The 17,817-nt window shown below is 47.6% G+C and overlaps 1 protein-coding gene across 3 annotated transcripts in view; it reads left to right on the top strand.

The window, feature by feature from the left end:
- ARHGAP23 (Rho GTPase activating protein 23) overlaps window positions 1-17,817 on the top strand; it is a 171,602-nt gene that overhangs the window by 12,504 nt on the left and 141,281 nt on the right. The window contains exon 1 of one of the 3 annotated variants that reach the window (XM_083469400.1): window positions 16,633-16,827. The exons of the other annotated variants lie outside the window; for them this stretch is intronic. Coding sequence (XP_083325526.1) covers window positions 16,768-16,827 — 60 coding nt within the window. The 5' untranslated portion in view covers window positions 16,633-16,767. Of the gene's footprint in view, window positions 1-16,632; window positions 16,828-17,817 lie in introns of those variants that run through there. 3 annotated transcript variants of the gene reach the window in all.

Here is a 17,817-nt window from a genome sequence, read left to right as displayed (position 1 = left end):
GTACAAAAGTAAGAGGTGCATCCAATGCCCCCCCCACCCCCTGTGGCCTTGCCTATCCTTGACATGTGTCTCCAGGATGGTTTTCCACAAAGGAAGAGCTGAAAAACATCTGTCTCCTGGGCTGCTGTATGGCTCTACTGTGGGTCTGCAAGGGCATTTCCAGGAGTTATAAGCGCTGACTGAGTTGATTCTGCTCTGCTTATACCTGTGAGCCGTGGAGAGGCTATTGATGCCCCTCTCCCCATACATTCTGATTAGGTAAAAGGGTGAAGGACCCCTGGATGGTTAAGCCCAGTCAAAGGCGACTATGTGGTTGCAACGCTCATCTCGCTTTCAGGCTGAGGGAGCCGGCGTTTGTCCACAGACAGCTTTCCGGGTCATGTGGCCAGCATGACTAAACTGCTTCTGGCGCAACAGGACACCGTGCCGTAAATCAGAGCGCATGGAAATGCTGCTTACCTTCCTGCCGCAGTGGTACCTATTTATCTATTTGCACTGGCGTGCTTTCGAACTGCTAGGTTGGCAGGAGCTGGGACAGAGCAATGGGAGCTCACCCCGTCACGTGGATTAGAACCGCCGGCCTTCCGATCAGCAAGCTCAAGAGGCTCAGTGGTTTAGGCCACAGCGCCACCCGCTCCCCTGCATGCTGATTACTGACAGCTCAGAAGGTGGGCTGGGGTCAAGCAGGATCACAGTGCTTAACATAGTCCCAAACAGGTGTGAAACCTTGGCACTCGCTGATCCTCTTCCTGCCTTCCCGGTTTCTGCTCCTAGCTTGCCACTACAGTGGTACCTCAGGTTACAAACGCCTCAGGTTACAAACGCCTCAGGTTACAAATGCTTCAGGTTCCAAGCTCCGCTAACCTGGAAGAGTTACCTCGAGTTGAGAACTTTGCCCTAGGATGAGAACGGAAATCGTGTGGCAGTGGCAGCAAGAGGCCCCATTGGCGAAAGCATGCCTCTAGTTAAGAACAGTTTCAGGTTAAGAACGGATCTCCGGGATGAATTAAGTTCGTAACTAGAGGTACTACTGTACAAGCTTGAATTGCCTGTGAGGAGGAAAACTCCTCCTGCTTCTCTTTTCAGTTGTGTAAGTTGGGGTGGGCAGGGAGCACCCCTTGGTCAAGTAGCCCCACTCCTCCTCCTTTAGCTAAATCTAGCGAACTTCCGGTCAAGATGGCGTTGAGCCAGGTAGCCGGTCCCGGAGCTCCCAGACAACTCAGTTTTAATTGGGCTTAGCTTGTTTTAAATCAACTATTTTTAATGTCTAAAAAGTGGAGGGCAGATGACTGTGGAGCTAAATCTAGCATCCCGCCCTCCCCTCTGTGATCATGTTACAGAAGCAGCCGTGGAGTAATATAATGGAATAATAAGCAAATGTGTCTCAGGGTGTGGCCTGGAAATGCAGGAGGCCACAATTGCCTTGCCAGAAGAAAAGCAAGGCCTGCGTCTCCGTCTGGTCAGTGCCTGGACGGGTGCTCACCAGGGACTCACACATACCACAGGTTTCCAGCATGTGGTCAGCGGCCTGCTGGTGGTCCACAAGCTTCATTCAGGTATTGCATGGCACGTCTGTAAAATTACAATTAGGAAACATAATGCGCAGTGCATTCCAGTGGCTACAGCAGCAGGGGGGAAATGTTGTTAGATGGGTCTGCGAAGACCTTTATAACATTGTTAGGAACTGAGATGTGAAAGCTAGGAGCTAAATGACACATTAAACCTAGGTTATGGGCACTGCAATGGAGTGTCTAGGTGTGCTTTTTTATAACAATAATACCTTCTAAAAATGAATGATCTGCAGCTAAAATATTATGTTCATTTTTCACACGGTCTACTTCTTCCCCTGCCCAGTCCCTAATATTCTTAAGAGGGTCTCTTCTCCAGTCTTCAGAGAGTAGCCGGAAGGGGAGGCAGAAAAAGGTCCTCCTTTCTTTCCACTCTGCAGTTTTCATCTGACATCTTAGGCGTAGTACTGAAATTCCCTGTCGCAAAATGCGCCTAGAACAAGGGGAGTTTCGAACACTGCTTTATCAATGTTCAAGTGGTCTGTGAGGGAGGGGAAATAAAAGTTTGGGAACCGTAGGCATAGATGCCTCGCTGGGTTCTGTGGTGGAAGAAAAATGGAGTTGAAATGTCATAAATAAAAATAAATGAGGCAAAGTGGTTTTCCCTTGTTGACACTCAGAAGCTGCTGCCTGAGCCCTGAATTAAGAAGCAAGAGCTCTGGTGCCCTCAAGGCCCGAGCAGCTCTCTTTTCTGAGACAACTTTGTGCGAGACAGGCCGAAACAGCAGGCTTACGAAGTTATCTAGGTACGATAAGAAAACGTCTTCTGCAATAATCCTGAGAGAAGTGTACAGCGCAAGGGGAGGGGGATTTGGGGCTGGCCTTCTCCCCATCGTGTCCTTGTAGGTTTTAAACCTGCTCCACCTATGCTGATGGCATCCTGAGAGGACATGTTTTGCAGTTTATAATGGTGCTCTCGGATTGCTGCTGAAGCTTATTGCACAGCCCCATATTGCAGACTTCTGTTGTTGTTGTTATTAATTACAGTGGTGCCCCGCAAGACGGAAAACCCGCTAGACGAAAGGGTTTTCCATTTTTCAATGCGCTTCGCAGGACGAATTTCCCTATGGGCTTGCTTCGCAAGACGAAAATGTCTTGCGAGTCTTGAGATTTTTTTTCGCTCCCCCCCTTTTTCTAAGCCGCTAAGCCTTTAATAGCCTTTTAGCAGCTAAGCCGCTAAGCCTTTAATAGCCACTAAACCGCTAATAGCGCTAATCCGCTAAGCCGCTAATAGGGTTGCTTCGCAAGACGAAAAAACCGCTAGACGAAGATACTCGCGGAACGGATTAATTTCGTCTTGCGAGGCACCACTGTATTATTATCATTATTTAATGTGCATTTTGCCCTTCATCTGAAGATCCCAGGGCAGTTCACAACAGAAAAATACATAATAAAACAAAAACAAACCAGTAACCCCGCTCCCACATGCGCATTTAAAAAGCCATAGAACGTTAATCAGTCAAACACCTGGTAGAAGAGAAACCTTTTTGCCTGCTGCCTAAAGATGTGTAGTGATAATGCCAAGTGAGCCTCCTTGGGAGAGCGTTGTACAAGTGGGGAGCTACCACTGAAAAGGCCCCGTTCTTGTGTTGTCATTTTCTGGACCTTCCACACTGAGAGGGGCCTCAGATGAAGATTGCAGGGTCTGGGTTAGTTCATACAGAAAGAAGTGACTCTTGAGATATTAGGGTCCTGAGATGCATAAGGCTTTGTAGGTCAAAACCAGCATTTTGAATTGGGCCCAGAAATTAAGTCAGTGCAGTCAAGCCAGGATTGGTATTATGCGTTCAGACCATTGCTCCAGTTTAACCATCACTCTTGTCTGGACATGCACAGAATTTGTTGACCCTTCTGGGACAGAGACTGTGATTTCTGCAATTTCTACAACGGGTAGCAGATGCAGTGATTTCTAGGTTATGTCAGACTACATCTCTGATCATCCCTCACCATTGGGCATGCTGGCTGGAGCTGATAGGGAGTTGAGAGTCCCAGGGACATCTGGAGGACACGATGTTGGCTGTCCCTCTGTATTTCATCTTGCAGACGCTTGGACCTAGCAGTTCCTCTTCATGGGAGCTTGTCGGCATCATCTGGGACCTCTCCAAACCGGGTTATTTTTTAAAATCTCTTTGGCAAGTGTGTTTTGCAACACGCCATTTACGTAATAATAGTGCATAAGTGGCTGCTTCTGTTTGTGCTGATGCAACACTGCCATGATTTCGAAAGGTCTTTAGACCTGATCCTGTCTTGGTGGGTATTGGTGGTGGTTTGGCTGTAAATAGATGCTCAGTAGTTAATCATCAGGCAGCAGCAATTTTCGTTAGGTCAAGAAAGCCCTCCAAAATATGGGTCAGCATAAGGTATACATAAGCCTTAATCCACCCTTGCCTTCTGTCTCCTGTAAGAGAGACCACTCTTAGCCTCCCATGCTCTTGTCAGCTGCTTTCCCTTGTTTATCCAAGATTGCCACTGATCTGAGCCCTGGTCCTCAGTAACCCTTTCAGAGCCATTCTGATGCGATGACACGAGAAGAAAAGAGAAAAAAAGGGTTCAAGCTGCTCAGCAGCTCCTTTGCCCTGTTTTCCCCCCTTGAAGGAAGAAATTTCCATTCTGAATTCTTCCCCGCCTGAAATAAGGGCAGAGAAGATAGGACAGGCATGGTTGGGGTGAGGAGGAACCAGGGAAATATTTAAAAAGTCGGGAAAAGGAATGTGTTTGCTTCCTCCAGGCCCCATGTGGGTGGCGGTTGTGGCACATGGAACAAAAGCCCCAAGATTGTAAGTGGGAGCAACTTAGGATAACGTGCCCTTCAGTTTATTTTTATTTTATTAGCAGTTGGTTAGAGTAGTTTTATTCAGGTTTATGGAGAGCCCTTTAGTATCCCCACCTCTTGTGACAACCAATGTAAGACTTTGTTATATGGCAAGATAAATGCAAATGCAGAAGGCAATAAGAGCTGTTGACTGGACTTGTGCCAGCAGTGCAGAACATCTGTGGACATCCAGATGTTGCTGGTTCCCAGCTCCAATCACCCCTGACCATTGGCCATGCTAGCTGATGGAGATTGGGAGTCCCACAACATCTGGATGGCCACAGATGTTCCCCACTCGGTTACCGAGAACAACAGTGTCTACCTGCCCTCTTCCTACCTTGCTCTTCAAGATGCTAGTTATTTCAGTAAGAAGTAATACTCTTTGAGGAAAAATAAATTCAAAGAGGAGGGATGGAAAAGAGAAAAAGGGAGGGGGGGAGATGGCACAACAGACACACAACCTAGCCCTTGTATAGGGAAGTTTTTAATGTGTAATGTACTTTATTATGTTTTTGTATATGCTGGAAGCCACCCAGAGTGGATGGGGCAACCCAGTCAGATGGGTGGGGTACACAATCATCATCATCCTTTTTCTTCCTCTTCCTCTTCCTCCTCTTCTTTTTACCTGGTGATTGACCTTAGCTACTGTCTGAAGCTCTAGTGCATGCCAGAAGTTCAGCCCATGCATCACAGATACACCTTTGATATGACGATCTGAAATAGTCTTCCTGCTTGTCTCTCCCAGCTCAGAGATGCAGTCATGGGCCATTACATTCCTTCCAGTGCCGTCTTATTTCCAGTCCCTGTTTCTCACTGAGTACACACTGAGCTTGCAGCGAATGTCATCCCACTTATTCTTTTGGAGTTGATAACCTTCCTTTTTGTTATGTCCCCGTTCTCCAAAGCAGACTACTATTAAAACAGCTTGGGAGAGAAAGAGAGCATTTAAAGCCGCGAAGATAAGGCATCCACTGTTTCTATTTATTTATGAGTTTGTTTCTTCCAGAACATTCTTCTGCTGCCCTTCAAAGCTCCCGGGGCGGCTTGCAAAAGCCGGGAAAACAATATCGAGCGAAACGATAACATAGAACACAGCAGAAGAGTGAAACTCGAGCAGAGTGATTATAAACCACAAGGCAGCGAATAGCTGGCTTTTTGTTGGCCTGTTTCTCTGACTTTTAAACTTTCTGTTGGCAGTGTTGTGTACTTTTTTAAAAACGTTGTTTTATGAGGGGTGGTGGTGGTTAAAAAAGGAAAGCACTTTGGTTATTTTAATAAACATTATAATAAGCATATAAGTGCTCTGACTGGCAGTGCCTCTACAAGGTATCGGGCAGAGCTGAGGTGGTTTCAATTGTTTGAGCAAATGGAGAAGCACTCCGTGAATTTTGCCTGGGACATTTACAAGGAACCCAGATTTCTGCATCTGGATCTTTCCTGCCTGATTCACTCCAGCACAATGCTTGGCATGGGTATTCCATAGGAAGTTGCTTTATACTCATTCAAGACTGTCAGACCATCTTCCTTGTTATTGTCTGGACCCACAAATGGGGGACCTGTGGCCCTCTGGATGTTGTCGGACTTCCGCTCCCATCACTCCTGACTATTGGCCATATTGGCTGGGGCTGATGGGAGTTGGAGTCCAACAACATCCAGAGATCCACTGTCTTCCCAGTTCTGTATACCCCAGCTTGGCGGCAGCTCCTCTTGGTTTTAGAGAGCAGCCTTACCCAGCCTGGGGATACCAGAGATTGTACTTGGGACCTTCTTTTTTTTTACGAAATATTTTTTATTAGTTTTACAAATAGAAAATATAAATGAATACAAACTGTAAAAAAACAAATCTATATACAGTGGTACCTAGGGTTACATATGCTTCAGGTTACATACGCTTTATAAATGTGCTGCAAACATGCGACACCAGAAGGCGCTGTAGAGCAATGTAAAACCGTCCATGTAAAATCGCATTGAGAGCTAAATAACATTTTAAAAAGCGTTTTTATGATCAGTATAGATCCAGCCTTGGAGCTCAAGGGTCCCGCAGAACTGATTATCAGTAGCTGAAGCAGGGATGTACCTCAGAGGCAGGGTGCAAATTTGCATGCATAAGGTCCCGGGTTCAAACTCTGGCATCTCCAGGTAGGGATGGGAAAAGCCCAGTGTGAATAATATTGAACTAGGCCAATGGTCTGACTCATTAGAAGGCAGTTTCCTGGCTGATCAAAGGAAACATTTCTTCACACATGAAATGGGATGGATTGATTTTTACTTAAGTGATTTAAGTCTTCATTAAATGACCAAGAACAGAAAAGACTTGACAGATCAGTGGGGTGCCCAGGTGGTGTGTGAGGCAGCAAGCTTCCTGAAGCTATACAAACATGGATATGGTCAGTAAGACGACCAGTGTGTGCTGCCTTGAGTTCCACAGAAGAAAGGTTAGAGATGACTGTACTGAAGTTTAATTTAAAAAGACTGATCTAAGATAGTTCCCCGTTTTATAAAATGTTTATTTCCTGGAGCAGCATCCATATTGAGTGTTTACTAAATCTACCCCACCCCAGCAATCAATCAATATATATATATATATATATATATATATATATATATATATATATTTGCTTTCATACAAGTGCCCATTAATGAAGCCTTGACAGCCATTCAAAACAAATACAATCCCCCCGAATACATCCTGGACCTGACCAACCACTGCCTAACCAACACGTACTTCATCCACAATGGACAAAGATACAAACAGATAGAAGGAGCACCTATGGGATCACCCCTCTCACCGGTCATCGCAAATTTGTACATGGAACACTTTGAAACCAATGCTTTAGACAAGTCAGAACACAAACCCAAACTTTGGCTCAGATATGTTGACGACACCTTTGTAATTTGGCCACACGGGAAAGAAAAACTAGATAGCTTCCTCACACATCTCAACAGCCTACACCCCAAAATACAATTCACTATGGAAATAGAAGCCAACAACCAACTTCCCTTCCTTGACGTCCTAATCTACAAAAAACCTGATGGCTCCCTAGGACACACTATCTACCGGAAAAAAACACACACCAACCGCTACTTACATGCACAATCACACCACCACCCTGCACAAATAAACTCCGTAGCCAAGACTCTCATCTCCAGAACCAAACGCCTGGCTGACAAAGACCACTTGACAACTGAGTTACAGAATCTCTCAAATGTGTTAATCGCCAATGGATACCAGCAAAACAGGGTTACGAAGCTAATCCAAAAAGAAACACCCCCCAAAAACCAAGACACAGAAGAAAACAATGGCATGGCCCTCCTTCCTTATATCAAGGGCACTACAGATAAAATTAGCAAAATCCTCCATAAACACAATATCAAAACAGCCTTTTGCACCAACCAAAAAATAGCCAATATCCTCAGAAACCCCAAAGATAAAATCCAGTTGGAAAACCAAGGGGTCTATGAAATACCCTGCAAAGTCTGCCCAGCCACGTACATTGGACAAACAAACAGACGAATAAATGCACGTATCGCAGAACACAAGAATGCCGTCAAAAAAGAAGAAAAAACTTCCTCTCTTTTCCAACACATGAAAGAAACAGGACACGAAATTAATTTTGCAGATTCCAAATTGCTCTTTAACATGGAACATCACCACAAGAGAATAATCATGGAAGCCATCGAGATAGAGAAACACCCTCACAACATGAACAAGCGTGACGACACGTCCCGCCTGCCAGACATCTGGAAATTAGCCCTCCCCACAAAAACCGACACCAGAACCAGAGGCACACAGAACGCCATCACCAATCAACCACACCAGACCCAAACCCAGACCCTCTCCACAGATAAATTACAGACACCATCCAGTAGCCAAACCATAGTGGCACCTCCGGATGCTGCACCCCCCTGCAATCCCTACACAGATCTGGCTGGCACAGGGCACAAAACCACAGCTCGCCCCTATACACGAAGCCAAGCCAGAGCACAACTAAGTGCAGTACAGCCATCTTCTCAGAAAAACTCTTCACAAGCTCAAGAGGTCAAGACACGAAAGCTTTAGCAACTAATCCACACTTAATGACCCACCTAAGTGGTACTCAGAATATCACTCAAGAAATCACTCAAGATATCCCTCAAGTAATTAAGGAACAAAAGAAGAAAAGGCACACTAACCTGGGAACTTCCTCTCTGCCCAGAACGTTGGAGGCTATACACCACACCCCCTCAACAGTATTTATAGGAACTCAAACACTGAGATCCTGCTCTGTTCCAGTAACAAGAAGCCGAAAGCACCAGCCTGAAGATGACGAGTGAGACCTCGTCGAAACGTCGCCTAGACACCCCAACTCTTACACGGGAAGACACCCGAAGACACCAAAACCTGCATATATATATATATATATATATATAATGCTGGTTTGCAACTAAACAGGAACCTTATACAGCCAAGAGTGTAATCCAAAACTTTTTGATCACTTAGCTTTTTGTAGTACACAACTATATCTCCTAAGAGATAAGGGAAAGCACTGGGGAAGATAAATGGATTTCTGTTCTGCCTTTTATCTGTGCACACGCAAATAAATTCATTTTGCTTAGCATCCTTGAAAGCCACAAACTCAGAGCTTTCTAGAAGCTTGGTAGTTTATGGAGTGGAACAGTGTTTTTCCAGGAGATGGAAAAATAATTTCTGTCCGTGCATGGCTGTTAGAACAGGTGTGCAGCACTTTTGGCCCTCCAGATGTTGAGACTCTCTGAGACTGTTGTGGAAGATCAGGACACTAACACACACCTATTTTTGAGAAGATGTTGGCATGCCTAAGATCTCATTGGGCAGAGGGTTGGATGTGATTCCTAAGTTACTGTTGCCTCTTTCCCCTTGAATAGGGTTTCTCTACCTTTTAATGTGAATGACAGGCCGAAAAGTGAAAAGAGATGCAGTGATGTGAAGCAGGATCTTATTTAGCAAGAGAACCTAATAAAAAATGTCATAGTGAAGGTTCTGTGCTGATTAAGTCTTTCAGGGTTTGGGGTTTGTTGTTCAGTGGTATTCTTGAACTGCTTGTGATCATTGCATGGACTCGCATTTTTAATGCCTGTGCTGACCCAAGTAAAAACATTGCATTCTCTTGGACTGTGGAAAAATACAGATTACCCCCTGCTGACCTAGAGTCCTATGATATGGTCTTATGATGAATAAGCTGCATAGATGTACAGCATTGGAGACGGGGCCCTTTTGACTCTTGTGTAGGATAGCGGTCTACCTTTGTACAATTATGTAACTGAGAATGTGTGAAAGCTGTGTCCTCATCTCTATGGCGTGTCCACTTTCCTGCTCAGTGGGTTTTCTGTGGAAACTCAATGGCGTGTCTTGGATATCCGTTCTTTAGAAACTACAGTCATAAATTAGATGCACTTTCAAATGTGAATGCTGCTTGCTTCTTATGTTAGAGTGTGTAGATACCATCCAAAACCTTTTAAAATACAATGCACAGTCTTATTCCCATTCTCCCTGCCTCCCTTTTTCTATTTGAAGAACAAAACAGCATTTCTAAAGCATATTTCAATGTTGAAGAAGCATTTATATCTATAATTTCAGTTCTCTAAGGCAGGCCAGTTATATCCCCATTTTAAATCTGATTGGATAATGATTTGCTTAAGGTGCTGATGGGAGACTTGTGGCTTTCCAGGTGTTGGATTCCAACTCCCATCAGCCCCTGCCAGCGTGGCCAATAGTCAGGGATGATGGGAATTGTAGTCCAGCAACTTTTGGAAGGCTACAGGTTTCCCATCCTGAGATTGAACTGGGGACTTCCAACTTACATTCCTAGCCACCATGGCTAAGAAAATGTTGCCACAATCAAAGTGGAACACAGTATAGGCATAAATCTAGAGACCATGGTTTCCCAAACTTGGGTCTCCAACTGTTTTTGGACTACAATTCCTATCATCTCTGACCCACTGGTCCTGCTAGCTAGGGATGATGGGGGTTGTAGTCCAAAAACAGCTGGACTACTGGACTACTTAAGCCTCCTGTTTGTGAATAGGCCCTGTCCGTAAGAGATACTGTACTGTTGATTGGTTGACATTTTGTAAAAAATATATATGAAAATATAGATGCTGTTAGAGGTTTGCCTCTGCTAAGGATTCCCTGTAGCTGAACCAATACAGGACAGCCATCGAATACTAGGCCCCTTCTGTTATCTATAAATGATGGCTGGTATAATCTCTGGCGATCACTCATAGCCAAGTAAAATTGTCTTCCATAAGCACGGTTTTAACATTGAGTCCGTAAGTGACTGTGGAGGCCAATTCTGGATCCACATGTCCTTCCACAGTGGGGACATTGGTATCTGGGCGGGAGTTGATCACGGTGTGGATTTGCTAAGCGTTCCTTCCTCTTAGCACGTTTCTCCCTTGCGTCCTGAGTTCGAGTGTCTTCAAAGCCCATGACACCTTTGGTAAAGGCTGTTCTCCAACTGGAGCGCTCGCAGGCCAGTGTTTCCCAGTTGTCAGTGTTTATACTACATTTTTTTTAGATTTGCTTTGTCTTTAAACCTCTTTTGTTGACCACCAGCATTACGCTTTCCATTTTTAAGTTCGGAATAGAGTAGTTGCTTTGGAAGGCGATCATCAGGCATCCGCACAACATGACCAGTCCAACGAAGTTGATGTTGAAGAATCCTTGTTTCAACACTGGTGATCTTTGCTTCTTCCAGTACACCGATATTAGTTCGCCTGTCTTCCCAAGTGATGTGTAAAAAATTTTGGAGACACCATTGATGGAATCTTTCGAGGAGCTGGAGATGGTGTTTACAAGTGGTCCATGTTTCACAAGCATATACCGGTAGTAAGGTTGGTAGTACAATAGCTTTGTAAACAAGCATTTCGGTTTCCCTGCGAATGTCCCGGTCCTCAAACACTACCTGCGAGATATGTATACAGTAAAGTGCTCTGTAGTAGAAATCATGCTAGAATATATTTTTTTAAAGTGTACAGTATAAAGAAAGCTATAGGAGCTTGTATAGCAATGGCATGGGTGTCCAAAGAATGGGACTGTGTCCAGTTCAAACACTTGGCTAGCGTGCTTCAGCCCCTGGCAGGAATTGTGCTTCATCCAGCCTCTGTAAATCTTGAAAGTGAATCATTCTGAACATAGATTTCAGATAATTGCTCCCCTTGCTGAACTGTAATATCCTTTTTGGGAATGAAAACTGCCATATTACCAAGGTATCTCTATGTTTATCATATTTTTAATCTGCGGCTTGCTGCCTATTGTATCGGGGCGCCACTCTCTTTGTTGTGTGAAGGGAAAGTAGCTCTCCCTCCAGGAAGAAAACTACAAAGGGGTGGCAGCCAAACCTTTTGATAATCCAGCCTTGAACTTCCAGAGCTGGGAAGAGGTAGGAAGGTGACGCCTCAATTCACCCCCAAAACGGAAGATTTCCTCCACTTTCCTTGCTAACTTGTGCTGCACTCCAGAGCCAGCAGAGGGCGTAGATTCTCTTCATTTTTTGTTATTATTCCTCTCTTTCCCCCCTTTCTAGATAAAGGGAGCTATGATCAAATAATACAAAATAGGATACAGTCTTACAGCTGTGGAATCTGAGCTACGTGCCGGCCCTCAGTTTTGTGAGGCTTAACTCCAGATGCCCACAGTGCGCTGAACTGATAAATCATGGTTACACCTTTTGTTCCCCCCTTCTCAACCACAGCTTAGTTTTTCAGCACATGGGTCCATTTTGAAAATACCACTGCTCATCAGCTCTGGAATGCATGGATTACCAAAGAGTCACTCTGAACACGTGCAGAGTTCTTGCTCGTCCCTCTGTAACAACAACCAGGTTCCTGGAATTGGAAGGCAGGAATCCCTTGTGAAAGGATGGGGCTATTGCATAAGTGAGGGAACTTTTTCTGCATGGGGGCCACATTCCACTCTGGGCAGCCTTCTGGGGGCCACATGCCCGAGGCAGTAGTGGGCAGAGCAGTAAATGTGATTTTTACCTTTCTATGGAAGGCTAGTCCCCCCACCCCTACTTTGGAAAGCAAGAGTTCTAGGAGACATCCTAGACAGGTGAAAAACACCGAAGGAGGTTGATACAAAAGCAGAGTTGGTGAAGGAAGCGACTTGCAGTGTGAGTGTGTCCTGAGGGGAGAGTCTTCAGGCCCATGTAGCGAGAGCCTTTGAGGGCCTCATTTGACCCTCAGGGCTAAGGTCCCCCATTCCTAGGATATTGTGAAGTCTTGAACCCGGAACCTGTTTCAGACGGGAACTGCTGGCCTGAAGGAACTCTCTCTCTCTACATATCCTACCATTTTGCTGCTTGTAGTATTTTAAACTGTAAACCACCTCAGGTGCCTTGCCAGAAAGCGTATGCATATAGATGCAACCAGCCATTAATTAAATAAAAATAAAGTAAGTTGCCTGCGCTACCCCCTGGTTCTGAATCATTCACTGCCAAGTTGATTGGCAGCACTCTAAATGAGAACAGAGAAAAGAGAAGACTACTTTGAATGGTGGATATAATTTGTCTTGGAATTAACTCTGTGGCGAGATGTGGTATCTGCTATTAAAAGTGGACCAGACCTGTTCATGGAGGGTGGGTTCTGTCACTGGCTATTGGCCGCAATGGCTATATGGAACCAGTGGCGTAGCGTGGGTTGTCAGCACCCGGGGCAAGGCAAGTAATTTGCGCCCCCTAACCTGTGGATTTTGCGCCCCCTAACCCGTGGAGCGCGGCCCCCCAGATGTTGCGCCTGGTGTGGCCGGCCCAGCCTGCACCCCCCACGCTACGCCACTGTAGCACAGAACACCATCCCTAATCCTGCAACTGCAAAAAGTTCTGCAACACAGCACAACAGACCGTGCAAAAGGATCGTTGTTGATGCTTTTATTAAAAAAAATGTAAACAAAAGCCATCTTTATTTACACTATGAGCTAACTGTCTGAGATGGGTAAAACCAATCCCAAAGGGCCCTTACAAACAGTAGATTATGCTACATTTTCCTTGTTTAAATCCACAATGTTTTGGTTTTTTTAAATGCACTCTACCTCCCCACCCTTATACCCTTTCCACCCAAGACGTACACCTGATGCCTTTGTCACACATTACATGCACCCAACCCCTTCCCTGCAGTCAGCTAGATTTCCCTCGCAATAAACGTGGGTGGGTAGGTACCGGAGAAGGGAAACCTGAAAAGAGAAAGTGGCTTCTTTCCTGCATTCTGCCTCAGGGTCTTGCTGCCCACCCTGCTCTGTTTTGTTGCTGTGTTTGCTCAAACGGAACAAAGAGCAGGGAAAGCCCCTCCCCTCCAGGCAGAGAGAGAGAGAGAGAGAGAGAGAGAGAGAGAGAGAGAGAGGCGCCCTCCACGAGTTGTCGAGCTTGGGCAACGGCTGCGCGGCCGACGGCGAGGCGCTAAGGCACCGGCTCCCCAGGCTGCAGCGCTTGGCCACGCGCTGCGCTTGTATGCCTGGCTGCGCCCAGCTCGCCTCAGCGCAGCGGAAAACAGAAGCAGTGGTAGAGACGACGACCCCCCACCCCAACCAAGCCTCGATTGCTTGTCCCTTCCCTCTGGACTCGCGCCCCCCCCAGGTGTTGCGCCCGGTGCGGCTGGCACCCCTGGCACCCCCCACGCTACGCCACTGTATGGAACCTCCCACGTTCAGAGACAGGACACCCTGAAATGTCTGCTGGTGGGGAAATGGCAAGGAAGGGCTGGATGAGTCTTTGGTGTGATCCAGCAAGGCTTGCTTTGCATTAGGGTATTGGCTCTCTCTCTCTGCCAGGGCCCTGGTAAATGCCTGAGCTGGCTGTGTCCCTCTTGACTTCTGAGGTTGCGCCAGACCTTAATCTCTGGACTTATCTTTAGATAGTAAACATGTATTGCTTCACTTCAAAATGTGTTAAGCCAGCCCTGCTGCGTTTTTTGGGGGGAAGGGCCTTCCTGCTCCTCTCTGGAGGTGGGGTGCTGGCCATCTGCCCTAAGGCCTTGCCCCGATGGCACACTGCTCCTAGGATTGTACATCATACAGTGTCTACAAAGAAGGACCAGACTGCTCCTGTTTAAAAGCTGGGGAGATGGGGGAAGACATGCCATGCATCCGTACAGCTACGTAGCTTCCCTCCCCCCGCCCCCGTCGTGAGGAGTTGATTGATTAACTGACTAGCCAGGATATGATCTCACATCCCCTCTTATGGAAGGACAGGAAAATGACTTGGGGCAGTGAAGGTCCCTGACGCATTGGGGAAATTTGCCTGGCTGTATAAAGGGGGCAACCTTGGTGGATCATTCCTGCCCCTCCACTACAATGGGGCAGGCGGGCGGGCTTGTGGGTGCTCAGTCCATGACAACTCTTGCTGCTTGTGTTCAGGGATGGGTCCTCCAGCCCCTAAAAGCGGACGCCAATCAAGGACGTTGAGTTCTGGTGTATGATGCTGCAGTTAAGAAAGCGAGCTGGGAGATACCTGATTTCAAATCTTGCCTCCTCCACTATTTTCTGTGTCTCAGCTCCTTCACCCACACAACCTGTTTCAAAATCTGGAATGGTTCTGCTGTTCTGGGCTGTTGGACAGGCTATGAACACAGTGTATGTAAAATGCTTTGATCACATGAAAATGTACCGTGGAAATACAAAGAATTATTATTATCCGCTGCTATGCATTTCTGCCTTCCTTTGAAGACTGATGCTTCTATATTATTTTTTTAAAAGACTCCCTGGGTCCAAGAATAAATCCCTCACACCACATCTCGGGCTTGCGTGTAGCTCCTCCTCCTTGCTCCCACTGGGGATGTGCCAATCCTTGCTGCAACCTTACACACACACACAACACCCCATGACCTATGCCTTGTGATGAACCTCCTTCAGCCTGTACCAGCACATAGTTGGCGCATCCGACTGTCCGTACCAGGCTGCCCGCCCCTGGGTTCTCTTTGATGCCAGGCCTCAGATTGCCAGTTTTTTCTGTGCCTGGCTGTGACAGCCCATTGTCTTTCTCTTTCTCCTGCCCCCCTCCCTGCCCACCCCACACTGCCCCTTTAGCCAGTCCTGTATGCTATTCTATTGGAGTGTGCTGGTATCTCCTCTATTCCCTGGCCTTTGAGCTTCCTGTTCTGGGCCAGCCTTTCCCATAAACAAGACTTACGCCTCCTGTCTTGGGCTGTGTTCTTCCGCAGGCTTAAGGCATTGAACTGATCTTCAAACACATGTTCAACATTGGGGTGGGGGGCGCTCCTCTTCTCCTTGAGAGGGGAGTTGTGGCTGATCCCCACTCGCTTTACTTCCCAGCCTTTGGGAACTGAAGTGGTCCCACCCCTTAATGCTGCTGTGTGTCCTCAGATGTCACCTGGAAGTGTGTTTCCTTTACCCTGAAATGGAAGAAACTTCCCATTTTTGGAAGTGATAGACCCATTGAAGTGAATGCACGCAACTAACTTCAATGCCTTTATTTCAGTGGGTCTACTCTGAGTAGGGCTAGCACAGCCTGGTGCAGCTGTGCCCTCTATTCTAGGCCAGGGTTTCCCAAACTTGAGTCTCCAGCTGTTTGGACTACAGTTCCCATCATCCCTGACCACTGGTCCTGCTAGCTAGGGATGATGGGAGTTGTAGTCCAACAACCGCTAAAGACCCACGTTTGGGAAGCCCTTTTCTAGGACCCCTCTTCGTCTTTCTGTCCTGTTCATTTGTGTGTGAGAGAGTCCACCGGCCCCGATCTCCAAGGACCCTCCTCCTCGTCCTTTCTCTTGCGTCTCCCAAGCCTGCCTTTCTGCCTATGGGCGTAGCCAGGATTATTGCAGGGTGGGGGCAGTCCTTTTGTGTGTGTGTGTGTGTGTGTGGGGAGAACCTCAGTTTGTTATGTATTTTTTATTGATTGGGGGGGCAGCTGCCCCCCTGCCCCTCCTTGGCTACGTCCGTGTTTCTGCCCCTGCCTCGAGGGAGGGTCTCCTTCTCGGTTGGGCTGGCGGCCTCTTTCCCCCAGCCCTCGACTTTTCTCTCCCCGCTCCGTCCCTTTCGCCCCCTGTGTGCGCTTCCGTCTCCCCTTTCCCGCCCTTTTCTCCCTCTCCGCCGCCTGCCCCCGAAAACCCCCCCTCCGGGGCGGGGGTCTCTCCCGACTGCTCTGCCCGTCCACCCCAGGAGGGGCTGGTCCGCCTGCCCGCTGCTGCTGCTCCTCCTCCTCCGCCCCTTGGCCGGCTTAGCGGGCGGGCGGGCGGCCATCCCTTTTCCCTTCTCCCTCCTCCTCCTGCCGTGGAAGAGGCGGAGCTGCCTGGGCAGCCTGGCCCAGCCGAGCGAAAGTCTCTCCAGCCTGGCTGCTGCTGCTGCTTGTTGCTGCCGCCGCCGGCTCTCGCTTCCCGCCCCGCTCGTACGCCCCGTCGGGGCCAGCGCCGCGCCCGATGAATGGAGTCGCCTTTTGCCTGGTTGGGATCCCGCCGCCGCCGCAAAGGAGTCCCGAGGTGAGCCCGCGACGGGGCAAGGAAAGTGGGTCCGGAGGGGTGTGTGTGTTTGTGTGTGGGGTGTGTGTTTGTGCATCTGCGCTGAATAAGCTGGGCTGGCGGCCCTGGGTCGAACTGGGCAGGCTTGCAGAGAAGCCTGACCCGGAGCGGAGAGAAGGATTATGCTGGGTGGGCTTGGAGGATCAAGAGGGGCTATTAGGGAGACTCTTAATCCCAGGGCTGTGGCTTCAAACCCTGTGTTGGGCAAAAAAAGATTTCTGCATTGCTGGGGGTTGGACTAGATGACCCTGGTAGTCCCTTCCAATTCCACAATTCTGTGATCCCAGGGAGAATTTACTGGGAGGAAAGATAGTGGGCAAGTGCTGGAAGCTAATACTGCATGAACTGGGGGTGGGGATGAAGAAGGGTGTGTGTTCGTGGTGAAGGGTGGACCTGCTTTGAGTGCAGAAGGTTCTGTGTTCAGTCTCTTGGCATTTACAGGTAGGGCTGGGGATGTCCTGTCATCCTTGCCCCACTCAAGGTGATTCAACTGTGGGAATGTGAACATATGCAAAGTGGGGATTCTAATCTGTGGTAGTGCCTGTGAATTTGGAACCTAACGTGGTTTAGTGTTTTGTTTTTAAATTCTGGAGTAAAACACAGCTGTAGCTCAGTGGCAGCACAGATGTCTTGCACGAGGTCCAATCCCTGGCATCTCTAGGTAAAGCTGTGAAGGTCCTGTGCTTGGAACCTTGGCAAGCCCTAGCTAACAGGACCAGTGGTCAGGGATGATGGGAGTGGTAGTCCCAAAACATCTGGAGGGCTGAGTTTGCCTTTGCCTGGTGTAGACAATACTGAGTTGGCCTGTCTCAGTATAAGGCATGTGATGTAGGCATGGTGCTGGCATGGAAAACGGGAGGTGGGGCAGAATGGCTTGTTTCGGTATGTTCTCTGGTCTTTGTCCTTTGGATGGAGTTAATAGCTGGGTAGGGGTGTGTGGCCTTGATGCTT

This window comes from Podarcis liolepis (genome assembly GCF_965112155.1).
Source record: "Podarcis liolepis genome assembly, chromosome: 13".
Classification (NCBI taxonomy): domain Eukaryota; kingdom Metazoa; phylum Chordata; class Lepidosauria; order Squamata; family Lacertidae; genus Podarcis; species Podarcis liolepis.
This window is presented reverse-complemented; position numbering and strand designations above follow the sequence as displayed.